Raw genomic sequence first — 19,170 nt, 5'->3', positions numbered from 1 at the left:
TTGTACATTATGTTTTGTGCTTCTGTACCAGCCCAAGGCAACCACAGCCCTTTAGCAGTAAAGATCTGTGTCTCCAAAGATGCCCCAGTAGCTCCCCATCTTCTTTTCTGCTGATTCACTGCACATGCTCTGTGCTGATGTCACTTAGGGACCCACTCACAATATACAGTACACATAGAATATAAATGTCACAATATAAGGCTGATTAGTAATTAATACAGATAATTACTAAATAGCAGCACAGAAACCAGTGCAATTAGCATCAGAATTTAATAATCAGCCCTGTAGCATCAGCTTATATTACAGGCCAACCTCATTTTCTGCTGGATAATTAGTGACGAGCCCTAAGCTTAGCTTCTCAACAGCTGCTCAGAGCCCACTGAGCATGTGAGTGTCACAGACACTTTCCAAGATGGTGACCCCCTGTGACAAGTTTGAAGTCCTGGATCATTGCTGCTATTGACAAGCTGACACTTTAGGCTGGTGCAATAATATGGTATTTTTAGCCCAATTCATTTTTAGGGTTAAGTTCTCATTTAAAGGTCCAACTTGTTGCCAGGGCACTCCTTGAAGGTTCAATTTTAAGTCAGCTCCCCTGTTAGAGCTTGGAATCAGTACAGAAATAGAGGTTTATCAGTCATTAAGTAAAGAATATCCAGGGCAGCAAATACATATTCACCCCAAATCTCACTGTAACTGACCTTCAAGTTGGGCTTTCACGTGCATAACGGCCATTCTCTCCAGTTCTAACCCTAACTGGCCTTCAAGCTTATCAACCCTGTTACTGCCCAAGCACCCCTCCCCCCCAGGAGACCAGCCTGTTTGGGAACCACTGGCTTAGAGAGTCATTCATACAGTGGAAAGAGTCAGGAATTCAGTGGGCAGAACATGTACATAATACTATACTTGGCCAACCTGCAGCTGCACATAGAGCTCCATACTATGGTCTCACTCTTCAAAATATTAGGGATGCACTGAATCCAGGATTCGGTTCGGGATTCAGACTTTTCCCGAATTTGCATATGTATGAAGTAATAAAAGTTTTCCCCTTCTCACCCCTAATTTGCATATGCAAATTAGGATTTGGTTTTGTATTCGGGCAAATCTTTCGCAACGGATTCAGGGGTTCAGCCGAATCCAAAATAGTGGATTCAGTGCATCCCAAAAAATATGCCCTGTTATTTCACTTTTTTCAGTTCAGTTGTTTTCAGGTTGTTCCCAGATTGTTCCAACTGACAGCTGCAGACCTGTAGGTTAAACCCCCTTGATGAATATACATAGTTTAACTATTAACTCTTTGTACTTCTCTCCTTCCCCACTGGGATTCCCCGTACTGTAAATCTGACCCTGTTCTTTTATCAGGTCCGAATTAGAGGTTAACGGAAAAAAAAGCTAGATTTTTCTAATAACCACTTTATTTAAAACACAATCTTCCATTTGTCATCACAATAAATATCCATGCTTAAAGGACCAGTAACATCAAATTTTTAAAAAAAAATACATTGAAAAAAAAAACCACCAAGAAAAATTAAACTTTAAAATCGCAAAGTCTTTATTAAGAAATAACTTACCGAAACTCCTCAGAAAAGGCGACAGGGCGACAATCCATCGTGCGGCACTCGATTTCTCCTCCCTGGCTATCTCCTATAAGGAAGGCAGGGAGGAGAAATTGAGTGCCGCACGATGGATCGTGATCCCTTTTCTGAAGAGGAGCGCAAGCGGAGTTTCGTTAAGTTATTTCTTAATAAAGACTTCGCGATTTTAACATTTAAAGTGGACCTGTCACCCAGACACAAAAATCTGTATAATAAAAGTCCTTTTCAAATTAAACATGAAATCCAATTTCTATTTTTTATTAAAGCATTCATCGCTGTTGTAAACTCATTTAAACATCTCAGCTGTCAATCAAATATTGTCTGCCCCTCCTCTATGCCTTAGGTATAGAGGCGGGGCAAACAATTACTTTAACTTTCCATTCAGCACTTCCTACATTTCACTGCTCTCCCCACATTCCCCCATTCTCTTCACCGTTTAATTGAGTAGCCAGTACATGGGGATGGACATCAGGTCCCCCATTCTGGTGCACAAACAAGATTCTGAGTTGATGCAAGGCTTGTCTTAATAACAGTGTCCACAAAATGGCTCCTGCCTGCTTGTTATAATTATGAATTTCCAGACTGAGAGAAACAAGATTCAAATAATTTATATAGTGTAATTAAAGCTCATTTTGCTTGACTAATGTGATAAAATATAATTTTTAATATTTTTTTTGGGGGGCGACGGGTCCCCTTTAATTTGTCTTGGTGTTTTTTTAATGTATACTAACAAATTTTTATTAAAAAAAAATTTGGTGTTACTTGTCCTTTAAATAAACGACCCACAAGTATTCGGAGAATAAATATGACATTTCTTTTTTTTCTTTAATACTCAAAATAAAAGTTCAGTTCTCATACGTATTGCAAAGCCGGTCTGGAGTTGATTGTTGGACATTCAGGTTAAGAGAAGAAACGCGTCGGGCATGAGGCCCCTTTCATTTCATGCACATGGCGAGCATCATGAGCGTCGCATCGGAGAAGGAAATGACTTCACGAATCACCCAGCCAAGCACTTCCACCACCTGCTCAGTAAGAAAGGTCACAAGCACGTAGCACAATTTCATAGAAATATCGCCTTAAAAATATCAAAAGTTTTTCATACAAACAAAACATTCATCAGGAAGATAAACCCCCGCAAAAGCGCAGGTGGCACATTCCTCATCTTGGTACAATCCGCACGGAGTAGGAAATTATTTTCTGACCAACCAAGAAAAAAAAAGAAGCAATTATTGCACAGTACAAAACCCATTTGTTAAGAGTTGGCTTTGGACCCAGGTATAATGCTGAGATTGCTGAGCTACACAAGCAGATGGTTTGATGTTATTTCTAAGGACATCTGTTACTGGCAAAGTTCCTGCGAGGTAAACCAATAACCGTCCAGTAGCAGCACAATATTCAGACGCACGGAGCCAAGAAGAGGTTCAGATTTACAATGTAGAAAGCTGAAAAAAACAAAAAAAAAGTCTTCATACTAGTTCTGAAAAAAAAGAAATTCAGGGGCCAGCGGACAACCTTCAGCATTGGCACATTATACAGAAATATGGCTTTAAAGACTATGAACGGCAGGACTAATTGCTAAAGGAGCAATTTACGAACAATGTTTTGCAGTGGAGATAAAACAAGAGACAAAACGATCATTAGGTTCAAAGCTCAAAAATGTTCATTAGCCCTAAAGTTGTCTAGGAGTATGAAGAAAGGGTAACTAGGTCCAAAGTTAACAAAGAATATGAAATTGGTGACTAAGCCCAGCATTAAGTACTGGTATTCCAGGTATCTAAGAAAAAGGGTGGCTAGGTCCAAATTTGTGATGTTCAGGCCAGGAAACATTCAACCTGCACCCGACTCTAACCCGTAAAATCTTAACCCACATCCAACCCAACGCAAAACGTTGCCATTGTAGAACCCAATCAATACCAACATCTTCTCCCTCTATTCACTACTTCTGTGCGTGCATCTGGGTCCAAGGCAGGGAATCGTTGGGAGCAGTGGAAGAGTGTATGTCCCCAGTCTGACCCACACCCAACCCTAGTGTAACTAGCAATGGTTGGTCACATTTCAACCTGAATCTGCCCAATCGGTGGTCAACCCACGGGTCAACCCATAAATCACTAATCCAGATTAGAGCAAGATAAATTATGACTAGGCCCAAAGTAACATGAAGCCTAAATGGTAATTAGGCCTAATATAATCAAGGAGAAGGAAAAGGATGGCTAGGTCTTAAGTTAACAAATAGCCAGCAAAATGGTAACTAGTTGAACTAGTCCAAAGTAAGCAAAGTGGTGACTAGACCCAGAGTTACCAAAGAGCAAGCAAAAAAGGGTCAATGGGACCAAAGTTAAAGGGGACTATAGTGAAAATGAAAATTTAATATAAACTTCATCACACTGACTTAATACAACCAATTTAAAATTCTGCATAGTTTTTGAAATAATCAAGTTTATAGTCACTATCCCTCTCTCAATTGGGTCAGATAATCATTGACAGTTAGATCCATTATATCTTATAGGGGGGCTCCCTTTCCTAGCAGATGTATTAGCACTCACTCAAATAACTGATTCCAGTACAAACAAAATCTAACAAAATAACTGCCTTTGCACAAATTCTGCATGTAGAGAGACATGATGTCTGGTGATTTTAATAGAGTGAGCTGTAATACATCTTCTAATCAAAAGGAGCCCCCTATAAGATATATTGGATCATTCATCTGACACCCAACTCCTGAATGAAGACAGAATGAAGAGAAACAGATGCTGAGAGAGGAATAGTGAATATAAACTTGGTTATTTCAGAAACAGTACAGAATATTTAATTGATTATATTCAGAAAACTCCTTATTTCAGTGTGCTGAAGCTTATATTACATTTTCATTATATCAAGGAAAACGGTAACTAGTTAAACTTGTCCAAAGTAAACAAAGTGGCAACTAGACCCAGAGTTAACAAAGAGTAAGAAAAAAAAGGGTCAATAGGACCAAAGTTAAGAACGAATATGAAAATGGTGACCAGCCCCAAATTTAACAAAGTGCATGTAAAAATAGTGTTTAGGCTTAAAGGTATCTAGAAAAAAGGGATGGCCACGTCTAGATTTAACAAAGACCAAGCAAAATTATGACTAGGCCCAAAGTTAACAAGGAACCAGCAAATCAGGCCTAATGTAGTTTAGCCTGCCAGCAAAGTGGTGATGAGACCCAAAGCTAATAAAGAATGGAAATGATGACTATGCCCAAAAGTAACGAAAATCAAGCAAAGTGGTGACTAGGCCTAAAGTGAATGGAGCAATGAAATGTTGACTAGACCCAACGTTAAGAAAGAGCGAGCAAGTATGGTCACTGGGATCCGGCTTAACAAAAAGCAATAAAATGGAGGTTAGGCTTAAATATTAGAGCTAAGAAATGGTGACTATGCCCAGAATTACCAAAGAGCAATCAAAATAGTGACCAGACCCACAGTTAAAAAAAGAGCAAGAAAAATGGTGATTCCGCCCAAAGTTGTCAAAGAACAAGCGAAATGGTGACTGAGTCCAAAGTTGAGGTGAGTACGCCCCAAGTTAACAGAAATCAGGCTGAAGTCGTTACTAAGATGAAGAAACAGCTTCATGGGCTTGAGGCATTGCAGCAGGCCCTCCGGCTTGAGACGTTTCACGTAGCTCATTCATAGGGAAAATCTGTTTTACCAGCTCAGAATAAGTCAATCAATCAAGGACAAACGATCAAGTAATCATTCAAACGATTGTGGAGGAGATTTGGCCCAGCTTTTAACCAGCTATCACATGAGCATGAGACTTGGCTCATAAAATCTGAAGGTTCAAACGAGACTTCCAGGCCAAGAGATAACGCTGAGAGTCACTTTGCTCCGCTGCTCCTTCAACATCGGCACCAGGGCGGAATGGCTCATTCCAACAGTTGAGAGCCCATTTACGGCAACGATCATATCCCCACACCTGTAAAGGAAATCAAATGCAGCATTAAGAGATGTCACAATGGGTGGCTTGGAAATCATCTATTATAACTGCCCCATTTTAAAGGGGAACTATCACAAAAATGAAATTTAATATAAGCTTCAACAAACTGGAATAAGAAACTTGCGCCTGGGGGCCTGGGTCAGAGGGGGGTTGCAGTTGGGGCTGGGGCCAGGGACGTGTGTTGGCCCCTGAGGTGGCAGCCCTGGTGGGTCTCAGACCCCCCAGTCTGACACTGATCGAGGGCAACTGGATGAATTCAAGTGGCTTTTTCACGCAAACACCTCTTTTTACACATATACATGAAGTTCACATCTATTTAAAGGTGTGTCATTTTATAGAGTCATATAAAATGTTTGGAAACCCCTCTCTGCATAATAATTTACTCCACTTTCAACAAAAAAAGATAATCGTGGTATGTCGTTCATTTCCCAGGAACATCTGAGTACTGGGGTGTTTTCTGAACAAAGATTTTTAGTGAAGCAGTATTCAGTTGTATGAAATTAAATCAAATGTGAAAAACTGGCTGTGCAAAAATTTGGGTACCCGTGAATGCATGTAACTACTCAATGCTGATTACTGGCAACACCAATTTGGTTGGATTAGCTCGTTAAGCCTTGAACTTCATAGGCAGGTGTGTTCAAGGTGGCCAATTGTAAGTTGTGCTTCTGTTTGACTCTCCTCTGAAGAGTGACAGCATGGGATCCTCAAAGCAACTCTCAAAAGATCTGAAAACAAAGATTCTGTAAAAGCCAGGTCTGGCAGGCCAAGAAAAATACAGGAGCGGCATATGCGGAGGATTGTGAGAATGGTTAGACAAAAATCAATATAGAGAGCAGTAGGAGCCAGATTCAATTGAGAACGAGTTGGGGTACTCCCGCAGGTTTGAAAAAAGCATACAGCAAAAAAGGAATTGAAAATATCCGGAACACCCCGCGAGTGGGAGATCTCTATAGGATCTATACCTTGAACAGCAAGTCCCCGAATGGGTTAAATGAAGGTTTTACTTTCGCCCCCTTTCTCTAATAGTCAGGGCCCCCCCCCCTTTTTTCTGGTCTTCAGCTCTGTTTGTCTATATATATAGTATTTTGGCCATTATCTTTATATTTAAAATATGAGTGACCCCCATCCAGATTTTGGTAGGTGGTGTGGCACTCGTCCAAGTAACTTACCTAATAATTGCTATTGATTTTGTTGTAACTTAGTGAATCTACAATATATCCAGGCTAGGGTTAAATGCCTATATAATTATTAGAAATACCTAGAGCTTTAATGCTCATTGGCTCTCTGTTCAAACACGCCAGTGCAGTTTAAACATCACAACTTCCTGGCGTTTATTCATTTGGGGGCCTGTATAAGTTGTCTTTTCGCGCAGGCGTAAAAACGCCAACGCTCATTAAACTAATATAAGCGATTTCGCCCAGGTGCAAAAACGCCCAGGCGTGAGTACTTGCCAATACATACATCTACTTCCGGAATTGGTTACACACATTATTTGGCGACCGGAAGTGACGTAATTCATGTGCGCCACCAGAAGGGACGCCAATGAAAGGCTATTTAATGCCTGAAGTAACGCAGCATCACCACTTATGCCCCTGAGGAAGCCATCGTTTTGGCGAAACGCGTAGGGCAGGTGGCATAGGTGGATGGTGGGGGACTAGCTCCCATTTGCTGCTCACGTAGACAGGTAGAAACTTGTGTTTTGTGGGGCATTACTTGGAAGGGAGGGCTCTGGGGTCCATCTCTAACCTTAACTATGTGTGGTCAGGTGGTGACCCTCTAACTGCATAGACCAACTGTTTTTAAAAACTACCATTGGTCCACCTATGCTTTGGCATTTTATTCTATGTTTTTTAGGGACACTGGTCCCACACATCCTCCTGATATAGGGAGGAGTGAGTTTGTTGGTGTGCTGTGTGGGCACTTGCCCAGTGTGTTTTTTGATTCTAGTCTTTTTAATGGTTCTATTAAAAGTTATTTTTTAATATTGATTTGCAACTGACTCTTAGTGTGTACTGGTGAGTTGGAACCTGAACTGGTTTGCTGGTGGGAGGGGGATTGCTGTCCGACCACTGTGGAACTGCAACTCCCCACATCACAATAGTTACAGACAACCCAAAGATCACCTCCAAAGACCAGCAAGAACATCTTGCTGCAGATGGAGTATCTCTACATTGTTCTACAATTCAGCGCAATTTGCACAAAGAACATCTGTATGGCAGGGTGATGAGAAAGAAGCCCTTTCTGCCACAAGCAGAGTCTCTTGTTGTATGTAAAAGCTCATTTAGACAAGACACAGTCATTTTGGAACAAAGTGCTTTGGACTGATGAGACAAAAATGTAGTTATTTGGTCATAATAAAAAGCTCTTTGCATGGCGGAAGAAGAACACGGCATTCCAAGAAAAACACCTGCTACCTACTGTCAAATTTGGTGGAGGTCCCATCATGCTGTGGGGCTGTGTGACTAGTTCAGGGAATGGGGCCCTTGTTAAAGTCGAGGGTCGGATGAATTCAACCCAATATCAACAAATTGTTCAGGATAATGTTCACACATCAGTCACAAAGTTGAAGTTACGCAGGAGTTGGATATTCCAACAAGACAATGACCCTAAACACACTTGGAAATCTACAAAGACATTTATGCAGAGGGAGAAGTACAATATTCGGGAATGGCCGTCACAGTCCCATGACTTGAATATCATGGAAAATCTATGGGATGATTTGAAGCAGACTGTCCATGCTCAGCAGCCATCACATTTAACTGAACTGGAGAGATTTTGTGTAGACGAATGGTCAAAAATACCGCCATCCAGAATCCAGAGATTCATCAAAGGCTATAGAGGCGTCTAGAGGCCGTTACATTTGCAAAAGGCTCAACTAAGTATTGATGTAATATCTCTGTTCGGGTGCCCTAATTGATGCACCTGTATCATTTTGTTATGATGCATATTACATATTTTCTGTTAATCCAATAAACTTTATGTCACTGCTGAAATACTACAGTTTCCATAAGGCATGTTATATATTAAAAGGAAGTTGCTACTTTGAAAGCTCTGCCAATGATAAAAAAAACTCCAAAAAATGAAGAGGGGTTCCCAAACTTTTTCATATGACTATATATTGTGTATTTCAATGCTGCTTGTCACACACCTTTATAAATATTCCCCTGTGTGATGTCCCACCAACACTGCAGTGCACAATATGTCACCTACTAATCATTATTTCTGTCCTTGAAGAGCCAATCACATGGAACAAAGAGAAAGATGCCAGTGTGTCTATTAATAAACCAGGCCCAGCAGCTGAACATCACAGGGAATATATCAAATTGGACTTGGCCCTGCGTTACCCTCAATTGTCCCTCTGATGATTAGGACTCAGGGCAAAGGCCATTTCTGCCGTTCCCTAAAAGCAGCCCTGGTTGGCAGTTTTCTCTTACATATGTTAATATTCCAATGCTTTCAATGGGGACCAGGCCCGGACTGGCAATCTGTGGGTTCTGGCAAATGCCAGAGGGGCTGCTATAAGGTCCCATAGAAAGTCAGTATTTAGTGGGCTGGTGGGGGCTGTTTGGGCCTCTATGTGGGCTGAATGGGCCTCTATGTACCTGAAATGCCAGGGCCTATTTTAATTCTCAGTCCGGGCCTGATGGGGACATTGATCTAATGTAATAACACAATAATATACAGGTATGGGATCCGTTAACCTGGAAACCCTTCATCCAGACAGCTCCTAATTACAGGAAGGCCATCTCCCATAGACTCAATTTAAAGGAAATAATTAAATTTTTTAGACATAATTCCCTTTTTCTCTGTATTAACAGAACAGTGTTTTGTACTTGATCCCAACTAAAATATAACTAATCCTTATTGTAGGCAAAACCAGCCACTTGGGTTTATTTAATGTTTACATGATTTTTTTTGGCAGACTTAGGGGCCCGCTTACTTAGCTAGAGTGAAGGAATAGAAGAAAAAATACTTTGGATTTCGAATGGTCGAATATGGCTACTTCGACCATCGAATTGGCTACTTCGACCTTCGACTACTACTACGACTTCGAATCGAACGATTCGAAGTAAAAATCGTTCTACCATTCGATAGTCGAAGTACTGTCTCTTTAAAAAATTCTTTGACCCCCTAGTTCGCCACCTAAAACCTACCGAGGCCAATGTTAGCCTATGGGGAAGGTCCCCATAGGCTTCCTAACAATTTTCTGATCGAAGGAATATCCTTCGATCGACCGATAGCGCTTAATCCTTCGACTTCGATGTCGAAGGATTTCAATGCGGCAGTCGAATATCAAGGGTTAATTAGCCCTCGATATTCGACCCTAGGTAAATCTGCCCCTTAGGGCACACGCTCAGATTTTTGGAGATTTGTCGCTGGGCGGCTAATCTCCACTAATCTTCTTCGGGGCAACAAATCTCCCCGAACTGCCTCCCACTGGCTAGAATGTAAATTGCCCGCGGGATGGCACTCGGAGCGCTTCGTTTTCCCAAGTTGCCCGAAGTTTCCTCGTGAGGCAAAATGAAGCGCTCCGAGTGCCATCCCGCCGGGCGATTTTCATTCTAGCCGATGGGAAGGCAGTTCAAGGAGATTAGTCGCCCCGAAGAAGAGAAGATTTGTCTCCGGGCGAATAATCTCCCCGAATCTGAGGTATGAAGATCCAAATCATGAAAAGACCCCTTATCTGGAATACCCCATGTTTTGAGCATTCTGTATAACAGCTCCCATACCTCTAATGATTAATCACATGACAGAAATGGCATCATTGAGCAAGGATGATAAGTGATGTCATTAATAAGCACAGTTTATAAGGATATCATTGATATTCCCAGCTCTTGTGTATTACATATAGTGAATAAAGTATCCCCCATTGTAAAATATAAATTAAAAGGTCATAAAACTCCAAGGTGACTTCTATTATCCTCTTATTTGATAACAGGGGGGCGAGTCATGTGACAGGTATGACATCACTGAGCACCATTTATAATGATATATATATATAAAAACATTGCCGCCCGACATACTTGAGTCGACCATCATAGTAAGCCGGAGTCCCGAGCACAATAGTCTTGATGAAGAAAGGTTGGTTTGTGTGATTCTCCTCATAACCCCCCACAATACTGAAGCCCCAGCTCCCCAGGTTGCTCCTCCGCAGAACAACATCATGGCAGCTATGAAGGCAACTGCAAAGAAACAGAGACCATTACATTTTATATATGACAGCAGTGATGTTTAATGAATAACACAAGTGGAGTAAGAAGGAGCGGAACAGAAGCATAATGTGTCTTTTTGCTACTCCCACTCTGTCCCCCCCGTGTGTCATACTTGATATATGTTTTTTATGGATTTCATGCAATAAAGATTTAATACATTAACTGACAGTTCAGATGCCCCCTGGCACAAAATCCCTTATCCAGAAACCTATTATCCAGAAAGCTCTAAATTACAGGAAGACAACCTTCCGACGGAGTCCATTTTATCTAAATAATGACATTTTTTTTAATGATTTCCATTTTCTCTGTACAGGTATGGGATCCATTATCCATAAAATCCGTTGTCCTGAAAGTTCTGAATTACGGATGTCTCCCATAGACTCCATTTTAATCAAATAATTCAAATTTGTAAAAATGATTTCCTTTTCCTCTGTAATAATTTAGCAGTACCTTGGATTTATTTATTGATTATATTATTTTTTAGCAGACTAATGGGGTTATTTTTCCAAGGTGTTTTTCACAAATAATTCAAGTTTTTCAAGGTTAGTTTCAGTAAAAACTTGAATTTTTGGGGATAAAAAAAACTTGAATGTTTCGAGATTTATTATCCTCTGAAGCTGCAAAAAGATGGAATCTGAAAATACACCATCGTAAACCTGTAGAAGTTAATGGCAGATCTCCCTTGAACCATTTAAACATGTTTTTAGCTTTCATGATTTTCGGTGGTTTACGCTCAAAAACTTGATCAATTAGAGCTATTCGAGCTTTATTTCGCCAATAACTTGATCAATACGAGTTTTTCCGACTGATTGCATTCACTGAGTTTTTTGCATCTGGGTTTTTTCATAAATTAGAAAACACTCGAGTGGTGAGTTTATTCGAGGTAGAAAAAACCTCACAAACTCGACCTTTGCTAAATAACCCCCTTAAATTATGGAAATCCAAATTACAGAAAGATCCCTTACCCGGAAAACCCCGGATCCCAAGCATTCTGGATAACAGGTCCTGCAATAATAAACTGATCCCTGTTCTATTTGGAAGTTATCGTGGTCTGAAATGAGTTTAGCCCAAAAATCCAATCATCAAAACCCCAAAAAATTGTAGGATTTGGGGAAAAAAGGCTGAAAAAATCGTACAATGCGTTTTTTTCTACACTTTTTTTTGGGTTTTCCCCAAACTGATTAATTTGAGCTTTTTAAATAATAAATAAGGACAAATCAGGTATGGGAGTAAAATCCTGTTTTTTTAATTAAAATAATGAGATAAAATTGGTATTTTGGTAAATAACCCCCTTAAAGTATGGAGACCCCTTAAAGTATGGATAGGGAAAGATCCCTTATCCAGAAACCCCCAGGTACCAAGAATTCTGGAAAATAGATCCTATATCTGTACATTAAATCTAAAAGAAGGTAAATAACCAGTATAAGGTAGAAAAATACCTTTTACTTTGTTGTGATTTTGACCCTTGAATCTGCTTTTAACCCTTTACAGGCCACAGAATGCAGAATCTATGGTGCCAATACAAAAATTCAATTGCACTAACACCCGTCCCACGTTTCTTTTTAATCTATGCTGTGCTGTTTATTTAATGGCAACACGTGAGGCAGCAAGATTAGGGGGCAGATGTATGAAGGGTCAAATATCGAGGGTTAATTAACCCTCGATATTCGACTAGGAACTAAAATCGTTCCACTTCGAATATCGAAGTCGAACGATTTAGCGCAAATCCTGCGATCGAACGATTAAATCCTTCGAATCGAACGATTCGAAGGATTTTAATACAACGATCGAAGGAATATCCTTCGATCAAAAAATCTCAGGCAAGCCTATGGGGACCTTCCCCATAGGCTAACATTGACTTCGGTAGCTTTTAGCTGCCGAAGTAGGGGGTAGAAGTTTTTCTTAAAGAGACAGTACTTCGACTATCGAATGGTCGAATAGTCGAACGATTTTTAGTTCGAATCGTTCAATTCGAAGTCGAAGTAGTAGTCGAAGGTCGAAGTAGCCCATTCGATGGTCGAAGTAGCCCAAAAAACACTTCGAAATTCAAAGTTTTTTTACTTCGAATCCTTCACTCGAGCTTAGTAAATGTGCCCCTAGATGTACCCTGTCATTGAAAGGGTTAAAGAGCAAGACATATTTTGGACATTATTTGCATTACAGTGATTGCGAGGCGGATGCAGCTTCCATGCACCAAATGAGGTCGAGGGCTGAGGGAACTCTTCACGCAAGAGCGAGGGAGTATGAAGAAAGATAATTGAGGTTCTGGGAGAAATACACCGCTTATGTTGCCTTTAAAAAAAGATGCCTTGTGCCAGAGTCCATGCAAGGACAATGAACAGTTACACAGAAACTGAAATTTACGGATGTTCATTTCAAGGATAAATATTTGAAAGGGGAACTACAGGTATGGGATCCATTATCCGGAAACCCGTTATCCAGAAAGCTCCGAATTACGGAAAGGCCGTCTCCCATAGACTCTATTTTATCCAAATAATCCAAATTTTTATAAATGATTTCCTTTTTCTGTGTAATAATAAAACAGTAGCTTGTACTTGATCCCAACTAAAATATGATTAATCCTTATTGGGGGCAAAACCAGCCTATTGGGTTTATTTAGTGTTTACATGATTTTCTAGTAGACTTAAGGTATAAAGATCCAAATTACAGAAAGATCCGTTATTCGGAAAACCCCAGGTCCAGAGCATTCTGGATAAAAGGTCCCACACCTGTATTAGTCTTTTTTCATACTCCCAGTTGCAATGGCAGTTAACTCAGGAGGTTTTAGCATTTGTTCTGTGGCATCTCCCCATTGGACTGCGGTGCTTCTGTGGCAAACAGGCATTTATGGCTTCTTAAAAGGGGACTGTAACACTACAGGAGGGCTTTGGGTAAATGGTTGCAGAATACAGTGGTGCTTTAGAAATAAAGAGTCATAAATAAACGTATCCAAACAAACCTGGGAAGGCCCAGCCACATGACCCATGATGGAGACCAACTGGCATCGTATTCATTTTCACTGACTGTGCTCATTTCCTCTTTGCCTTGCGTCTGCTCCTCCACCACCTCCACCTCGATTGCTTTCAGAGAGACCACCGAGGAGGTAGCGCTGGCTTTCAGCATGGCCACTGCTTCGCTGTGACTGAGATTGGTCAGATCAATGCCATTGATACTCAGCAGCACATCCCCTTAATAGGAAAGCGGGAGTCAATATTAAAGATAAAAATGCAATAATGCCACACATATGTATAATGTATTCTTTTATTTTATAAATATACTATATTTATTTAAAATATAGCAACATAAATTAATATGTATAGATGCACAGCATGATTTTGTATAAGGGACCTATATTGTTGCCTTAAAGGAGAACTAAGCCCTAAAAATGCCATATTTTATATACTGAACATATTGCACCAGCCTAAAGTTTCAGCTTGTCAATAGCAGCAATGATCCAGGACTTCAAACTTGTCACAGGGGGTCACCATCTTGGAAAGTGTCTGTGACACTCACATGCTCAGTGGGCTCTGAGCAGCTGTTGAGAAGCTAAGCTTAGGGCTCGTCACTAATTATCCAGCAGAAAATGAGGTTGGTCTGTAATATAAGATGATGCTACAGGGCTGATTATTCAATTCTGATGCTAATTGCACTGGTTTCTGTGCTGCCATGTAGTAATTATCTGTATTAATTACTAATCAGCCTTATATTGTGACATTTCTATTCTATGTGTACTGTATATTGTGAGTGGCTCCCTAAGCTCAGTAAGTGACAGCAGCACAGAGCATGTGCAGTGAATCAGCAGAAAAGAAGATGGGGAGCTACTGGGGCATCTTTGGAGACACAGATCTTTACTGCTAAAGGGCTGTGGTTGCCTTGGGCAAGTACAGAAGCACAAAACATAATGTACAACATTTCTAGCTACTTCTTTAGTTAGACTTTAATTCTCCTTTAAAGGGATAGTACAGTGGTACAACAACACTGCTGCAGGGGGTCAAGTAAGTACTAGTGAGCCTCCAATTCTCCCATATGAGCAGGGACGGGGGAGCAGTGGTAATCACAAATGATGTAGTGCCCCTAAACATTTTTTTTTGCTGGTGATCCTGGCGAGCTCATGTTACGTACTTATCCCCATATGTAATAAAAAGCATTACGTTTGCCCATTAGCAGTAATACATAGCAACCAATTAAATGTTTGCTTTTAAACAGGTGACTGGTAAATTCTACCTGCTGATTGGTTGCTGCCCCTGGGCAAACTTAGTACTTTTTATTACATAACCCCCTAAGGGTTTTAAAATCTTTGTTGGAGTTTTAGCACCAATATACTGTGCCGCCAAGCTCTGCCCTGGTCTTGTGGGAGAGTCTCCATTTATTTATCTATAACGGCCAGTGGTGGAGCGCACACACCTCTCTTGATTCTGCTGTCCCTTGCGAGACAGCCGTGAGGTTGGACGCTGGTCACAAAGATTGGCAGCTCTCCGCTTTTACTGCCTCTTCCCCCTGCCACCGTCATGCCCAGTGATTCCTGGGGCTCTTTCTTCACTGTAATCTGCTTTTCTTGGCATTTAACACACTGGGCCAGATCCTTAGGAAAGGAAAAGGGTTTGTGATTAGAATGTTGTTGTCTTATACAGGTCCTGCTGCTGTTTTATTCTATTTGTAGGAATGTTACTGAGCAGTAATACCATTAGGAGCTGACACTTAAAGGGGTGCTTCACCTTGTGATTAACTTTTAGTATGATGTAGAGAATAATAGTCTGAGACAATTTGCAATTCTATAACATACTAAAAGTTAACTTCAAGGGGAACCACCCCTTTAAAATAATCAACAAGAAAAATGAAACTCTAAAGACATGAGGAGACCTCGATCTCCCCTACAAATATAAAGATCTGCCATATATTATAAAGCCAAGTGCAGCAACATTATTGTGAGTACAAGTATGGGACCTGTTATACAGAATGCTCGGGACCAGGGGCTTACCGGATAACGGATCTTTCTGTAATACGTACATACCTTAAGTCTACTAGAAAATCATGTAAACATTAAATAAACCCAATAGGCTGGTTTTGCCTCCAATAAGGATTAATTATATCTTAGTTGGGATCAAGTCAAGCTACTGTTTTATTATTACAGAGAAAATTGTATTATTTGTATTATTGTATTATTTGGAGTCTATGGGAGACAGCCTTTCCGTAATTCAGAGCTTTCTGGATAACAGGTTTCCAGATAACGGATCCCATACCAATGAGTATACATTGGGATGCATGTATAAAATAAAGATGCACCAAAACCCCAAATCCTTCATGAAAGATTCGGCAGAATACAGAAATCCTAATTTGCATATGCAAAATAGGGTCAGGAAGGGAAAAAGTGGAAAAAACATTTTTTTATATCCTTGTTTTGTGACAAAAAGTAAGGTGATTTCCCTCTCAGCCCCTAATTTGCATATGCAAATTCGGACTCGGTTCGGCCAGGCACGAGTATTTGGCTGAATCCTGCTGAAAAAGGCAGAATCCCGAACTGAAACCTGGATTTGGTGCATCCCCAGTATAAAATGACATGATTTCAGTTCCATACAGGAGTTTAGAAGCATGAGGGGGGGGGGAGGGTGCCTATTCTGTACACAGGGAAGAGATCTGGAGGGTGAATATGCACCAACAGGACCCCCATTAGAAATCACAGGGCCCCGTACAACAACATTTTTTGGGCCCCCACCCCAGGTCCCGGCCACTCTACATCACAGTTAAAAGACCACACAGACATCAGCTCTAAAAAAAAGGTAACCCCCCCACACACACAAGTTATAAAAAGCTATTGGTGACCCCCCCTATAAGTTAAAAAAAAACATTGGCACCAGGGCCCCCCTTACAAGTAAAAAAATTGTGGCACCAAAGAATATTTTTTTAAAAAAACATTGGTGCCAGGGCCCCCCTTACAAGTTAAAAAAAATTGGGGCCCCAAACAATAATTTTTAGAAAAAAACATTGGTGGCAGGGGCCTATAGAGTATTAACATAATACATTGGTGGCCAGGGGATTAAAAAAAACACACACATTGGTGTTCAGAGGAATTGAACTCATGGTTTCAGAACTTTTCAGGACAACTTCGCCTCCTTTTGTGACTTTGGGTCTTTTCGCCGCTTCAGGACTTCAATTTCTGCTGATTTTGTGACTTTGGATCTTTTCGCCACTTTGGGACTATTGGGGCTATCGGCTATTTTTCGTGGCTTTGAGTCTTTTCTCCGCTTCAGGACTTCGGCTGTTTTGTGGCTTCAGGTCTTTTCGCTGCTTCGGAACTTTGGCTGTTCGGCTTTTCGGTACTTCCGCATTCGAGACTTCTGCATTTCGGCACTTCCGCATTCAGGACTTCGAAGGAGGCAGCAAGGCTTCGGACTTCGTCGCTGTAAAGGGGGGCCCAACTCTTTCAAAAGTTCAGCACTGCTGGGCCCCCCTTCAGGCCCGAGCCAGGTACACTCGTACCCCCCCCCCTGATGGTGGCCCCGTGCACCAATAATGCACAGGGATGGTTTATAAGGTATGTAAATGCACTAAGCAGTGATTCAATATTTTCACAGTTTTACCATAAGTCGAGCTTCGGTCCTATATATAATATAAAGGCCTGACCACTGCTGGGAGCACAATCACTACACACTGCATGTGTTACTATGGGCCACATTTATTGAGGGTCGAATTGAAAATTAAATTCGAAATTTGAATTTTCAAATTTTTTTATGGTCAACACTGTCAAATTCGACTAGGGAGTTATTCAAATTTAATTCAAGTTTTTTAAAAAAAAATGTAAATTTGATTTTCGAGATCTATCATACTCTGGCCCTTTAAGAATTCGAATTTGACTATTCGCCACCTAAAACCTGCCAAATTGCTGTCTGGGCCAATGGGAGATATCCAGGGATCAATTTGGAGTTGTTTGCAGCCTTCCAGAAATTCGAGTTTTATTCAGAGAAAAAACTCGAATCAAGTTATTTACATTCTAAACGAATTTGATTCAAAATCGATTTTTCAGATCGATTTAATTCAGCCGAGTTTTAAAAATTCTTTTTTTTTTAAATAAATTTAGAATTTATAGAAGTTTTTAAAAACTCGCATGAATTCGAAAATCGACCTTTGATAAATGTGCCTCCCAGTAGAGTCCTGCAGCGGGTTGGGCGCGGGTTACCCGCATAAACCTGCGGTACCCTGCCTGTTGTGGGTAGAAGTTCCGGGTGCAAGTATAGCCGTCGGTCGGCGGTTCTGCGTGTTAGGCCACGGGTCTTCTCAATAGCGATTTTTACTCGGGTAGCGGGTCCAAGGGGGTAAAAATGCGGGTTGTGGGTACGGGTTCCAAAAAATGGACCCACGCAGGATTCTACCTCCCAGTGCCAACTGAAATATAACTACAGAAAGGCCTCAGAGACACCCCAGATTTCTTTGGAAAGCCCCCCCTAAATCCATCCTAACCAGACTTATAAATCCACAAATGCAGATATAAAATACTGGGGCTGTTATGAAGCCCACACCAGAGCAGCTGTACAAGAAAGCAAATGCCCTGTAGATAGGAATAGATTGATGCTGTAAGAATGATGGGAGTTTTAAAGTCACAGTCCCCAGGGACAGATATTTATCAGAATGATGCAGTGGTGTATCCGTTACCTTATGTGCGCTGGGCCTGTGGTGATAAACTTGCGGCGTGTGATTGTGGGGCTGGCTGTTCCCCAGATCTCTTGTTATATTCCCAGGCTGGTGCTTCACGGGTCGAGATACAGTTAAGTTTACACGTTCCCCGCTGCCCTATACACGACACAGAAACCAAGATAAACAAACCGAGTTATAAACAGAAACACCTTTTTCTCGCTATTTCTTCCCCTATTATTCAATATATTATAGTTGATATAATAGTGCAATTTTCTTGTTGCCCATAGCAACCAATCAAATGGTTGCTTTTGTTTTCTAACTCGTAGGTGACTGTTGAAATCAGTGGCGCAGTTTTTATTACTCCTCTTTCTATTCAGACCCTCTCCTATTCAGATTCCAGTCTCTTATTCAAATCAATGCATGGTTGCTAGGGTAATTTAGAACTTAGCAACCAAAGTTCTGAAATGGCAAACCGGAGAGCTGCTGAATAAAGCTAAATAACTCAAAAACCACAAATAATAAAAAATGAAAACCAACTGCAAATTGTCTCCGAATATCACTCTCTGCATCAGACTCAAAGTTAACTTAAAGGAGAACAACCCCTTTAAGCCAAATAAATGATCTTGTCTGTGATCAGGAAGATTATATTCATATAATACACAAAAGCCATGAATATCTTGGAAAATATATAGTGAATAAAGTACCCCCTTTTGTAAAATATAAAAGGTCATGGAACTCCGAGGTAACTTCTAATATCCTCATATTTTACAACT

The 19,170-nt window shown here is 40.7% G+C and overlaps 1 protein-coding gene across 1 annotated transcript in view; it reads right to left on the bottom strand.

Moving 5' to 3' along the window:
- Positions 1-4,357: 4,357 nt before the first annotated feature.
- The window catches only part of lnx2.L (ligand of numb-protein X 2 L homeolog), a 110,587-nt gene continuing 95,774 nt past the window's right edge, over positions 4,358-19,170 (bottom strand). The window contains exons 6-10 of the mRNA XM_018247711.2: positions 18,416-18,553; positions 15,173-15,350; positions 13,728-13,956; positions 10,580-10,738; positions 4,358-5,534 (exon numbers count right to left, since the gene is read on the bottom strand). Of these exons, the coding sequence (XP_018103200.1) occupies positions 5,399-5,534; positions 10,580-10,738; positions 13,728-13,956; positions 15,173-15,350; positions 18,416-18,553 (840 nt within the window). The 3' untranslated portion in view covers positions 4,358-5,398. The remainder of the gene's footprint in view (positions 5,535-10,579; positions 10,739-13,727; positions 13,957-15,172; positions 15,351-18,415; positions 18,554-19,170) is intronic.

This window comes from Xenopus laevis, chromosome 2L (genome assembly GCF_017654675.1).
Source record: "Xenopus laevis strain J_2021 chromosome 2L, Xenopus_laevis_v10.1, whole genome shotgun sequence".
NCBI lineage: Eukaryota > Metazoa > Chordata > Amphibia > Anura > Pipidae > Xenopus > Xenopus laevis.
Note: the sequence above shows the minus strand (reverse complement) of the source record. Positions and strands in the feature narration are given on the sequence as shown.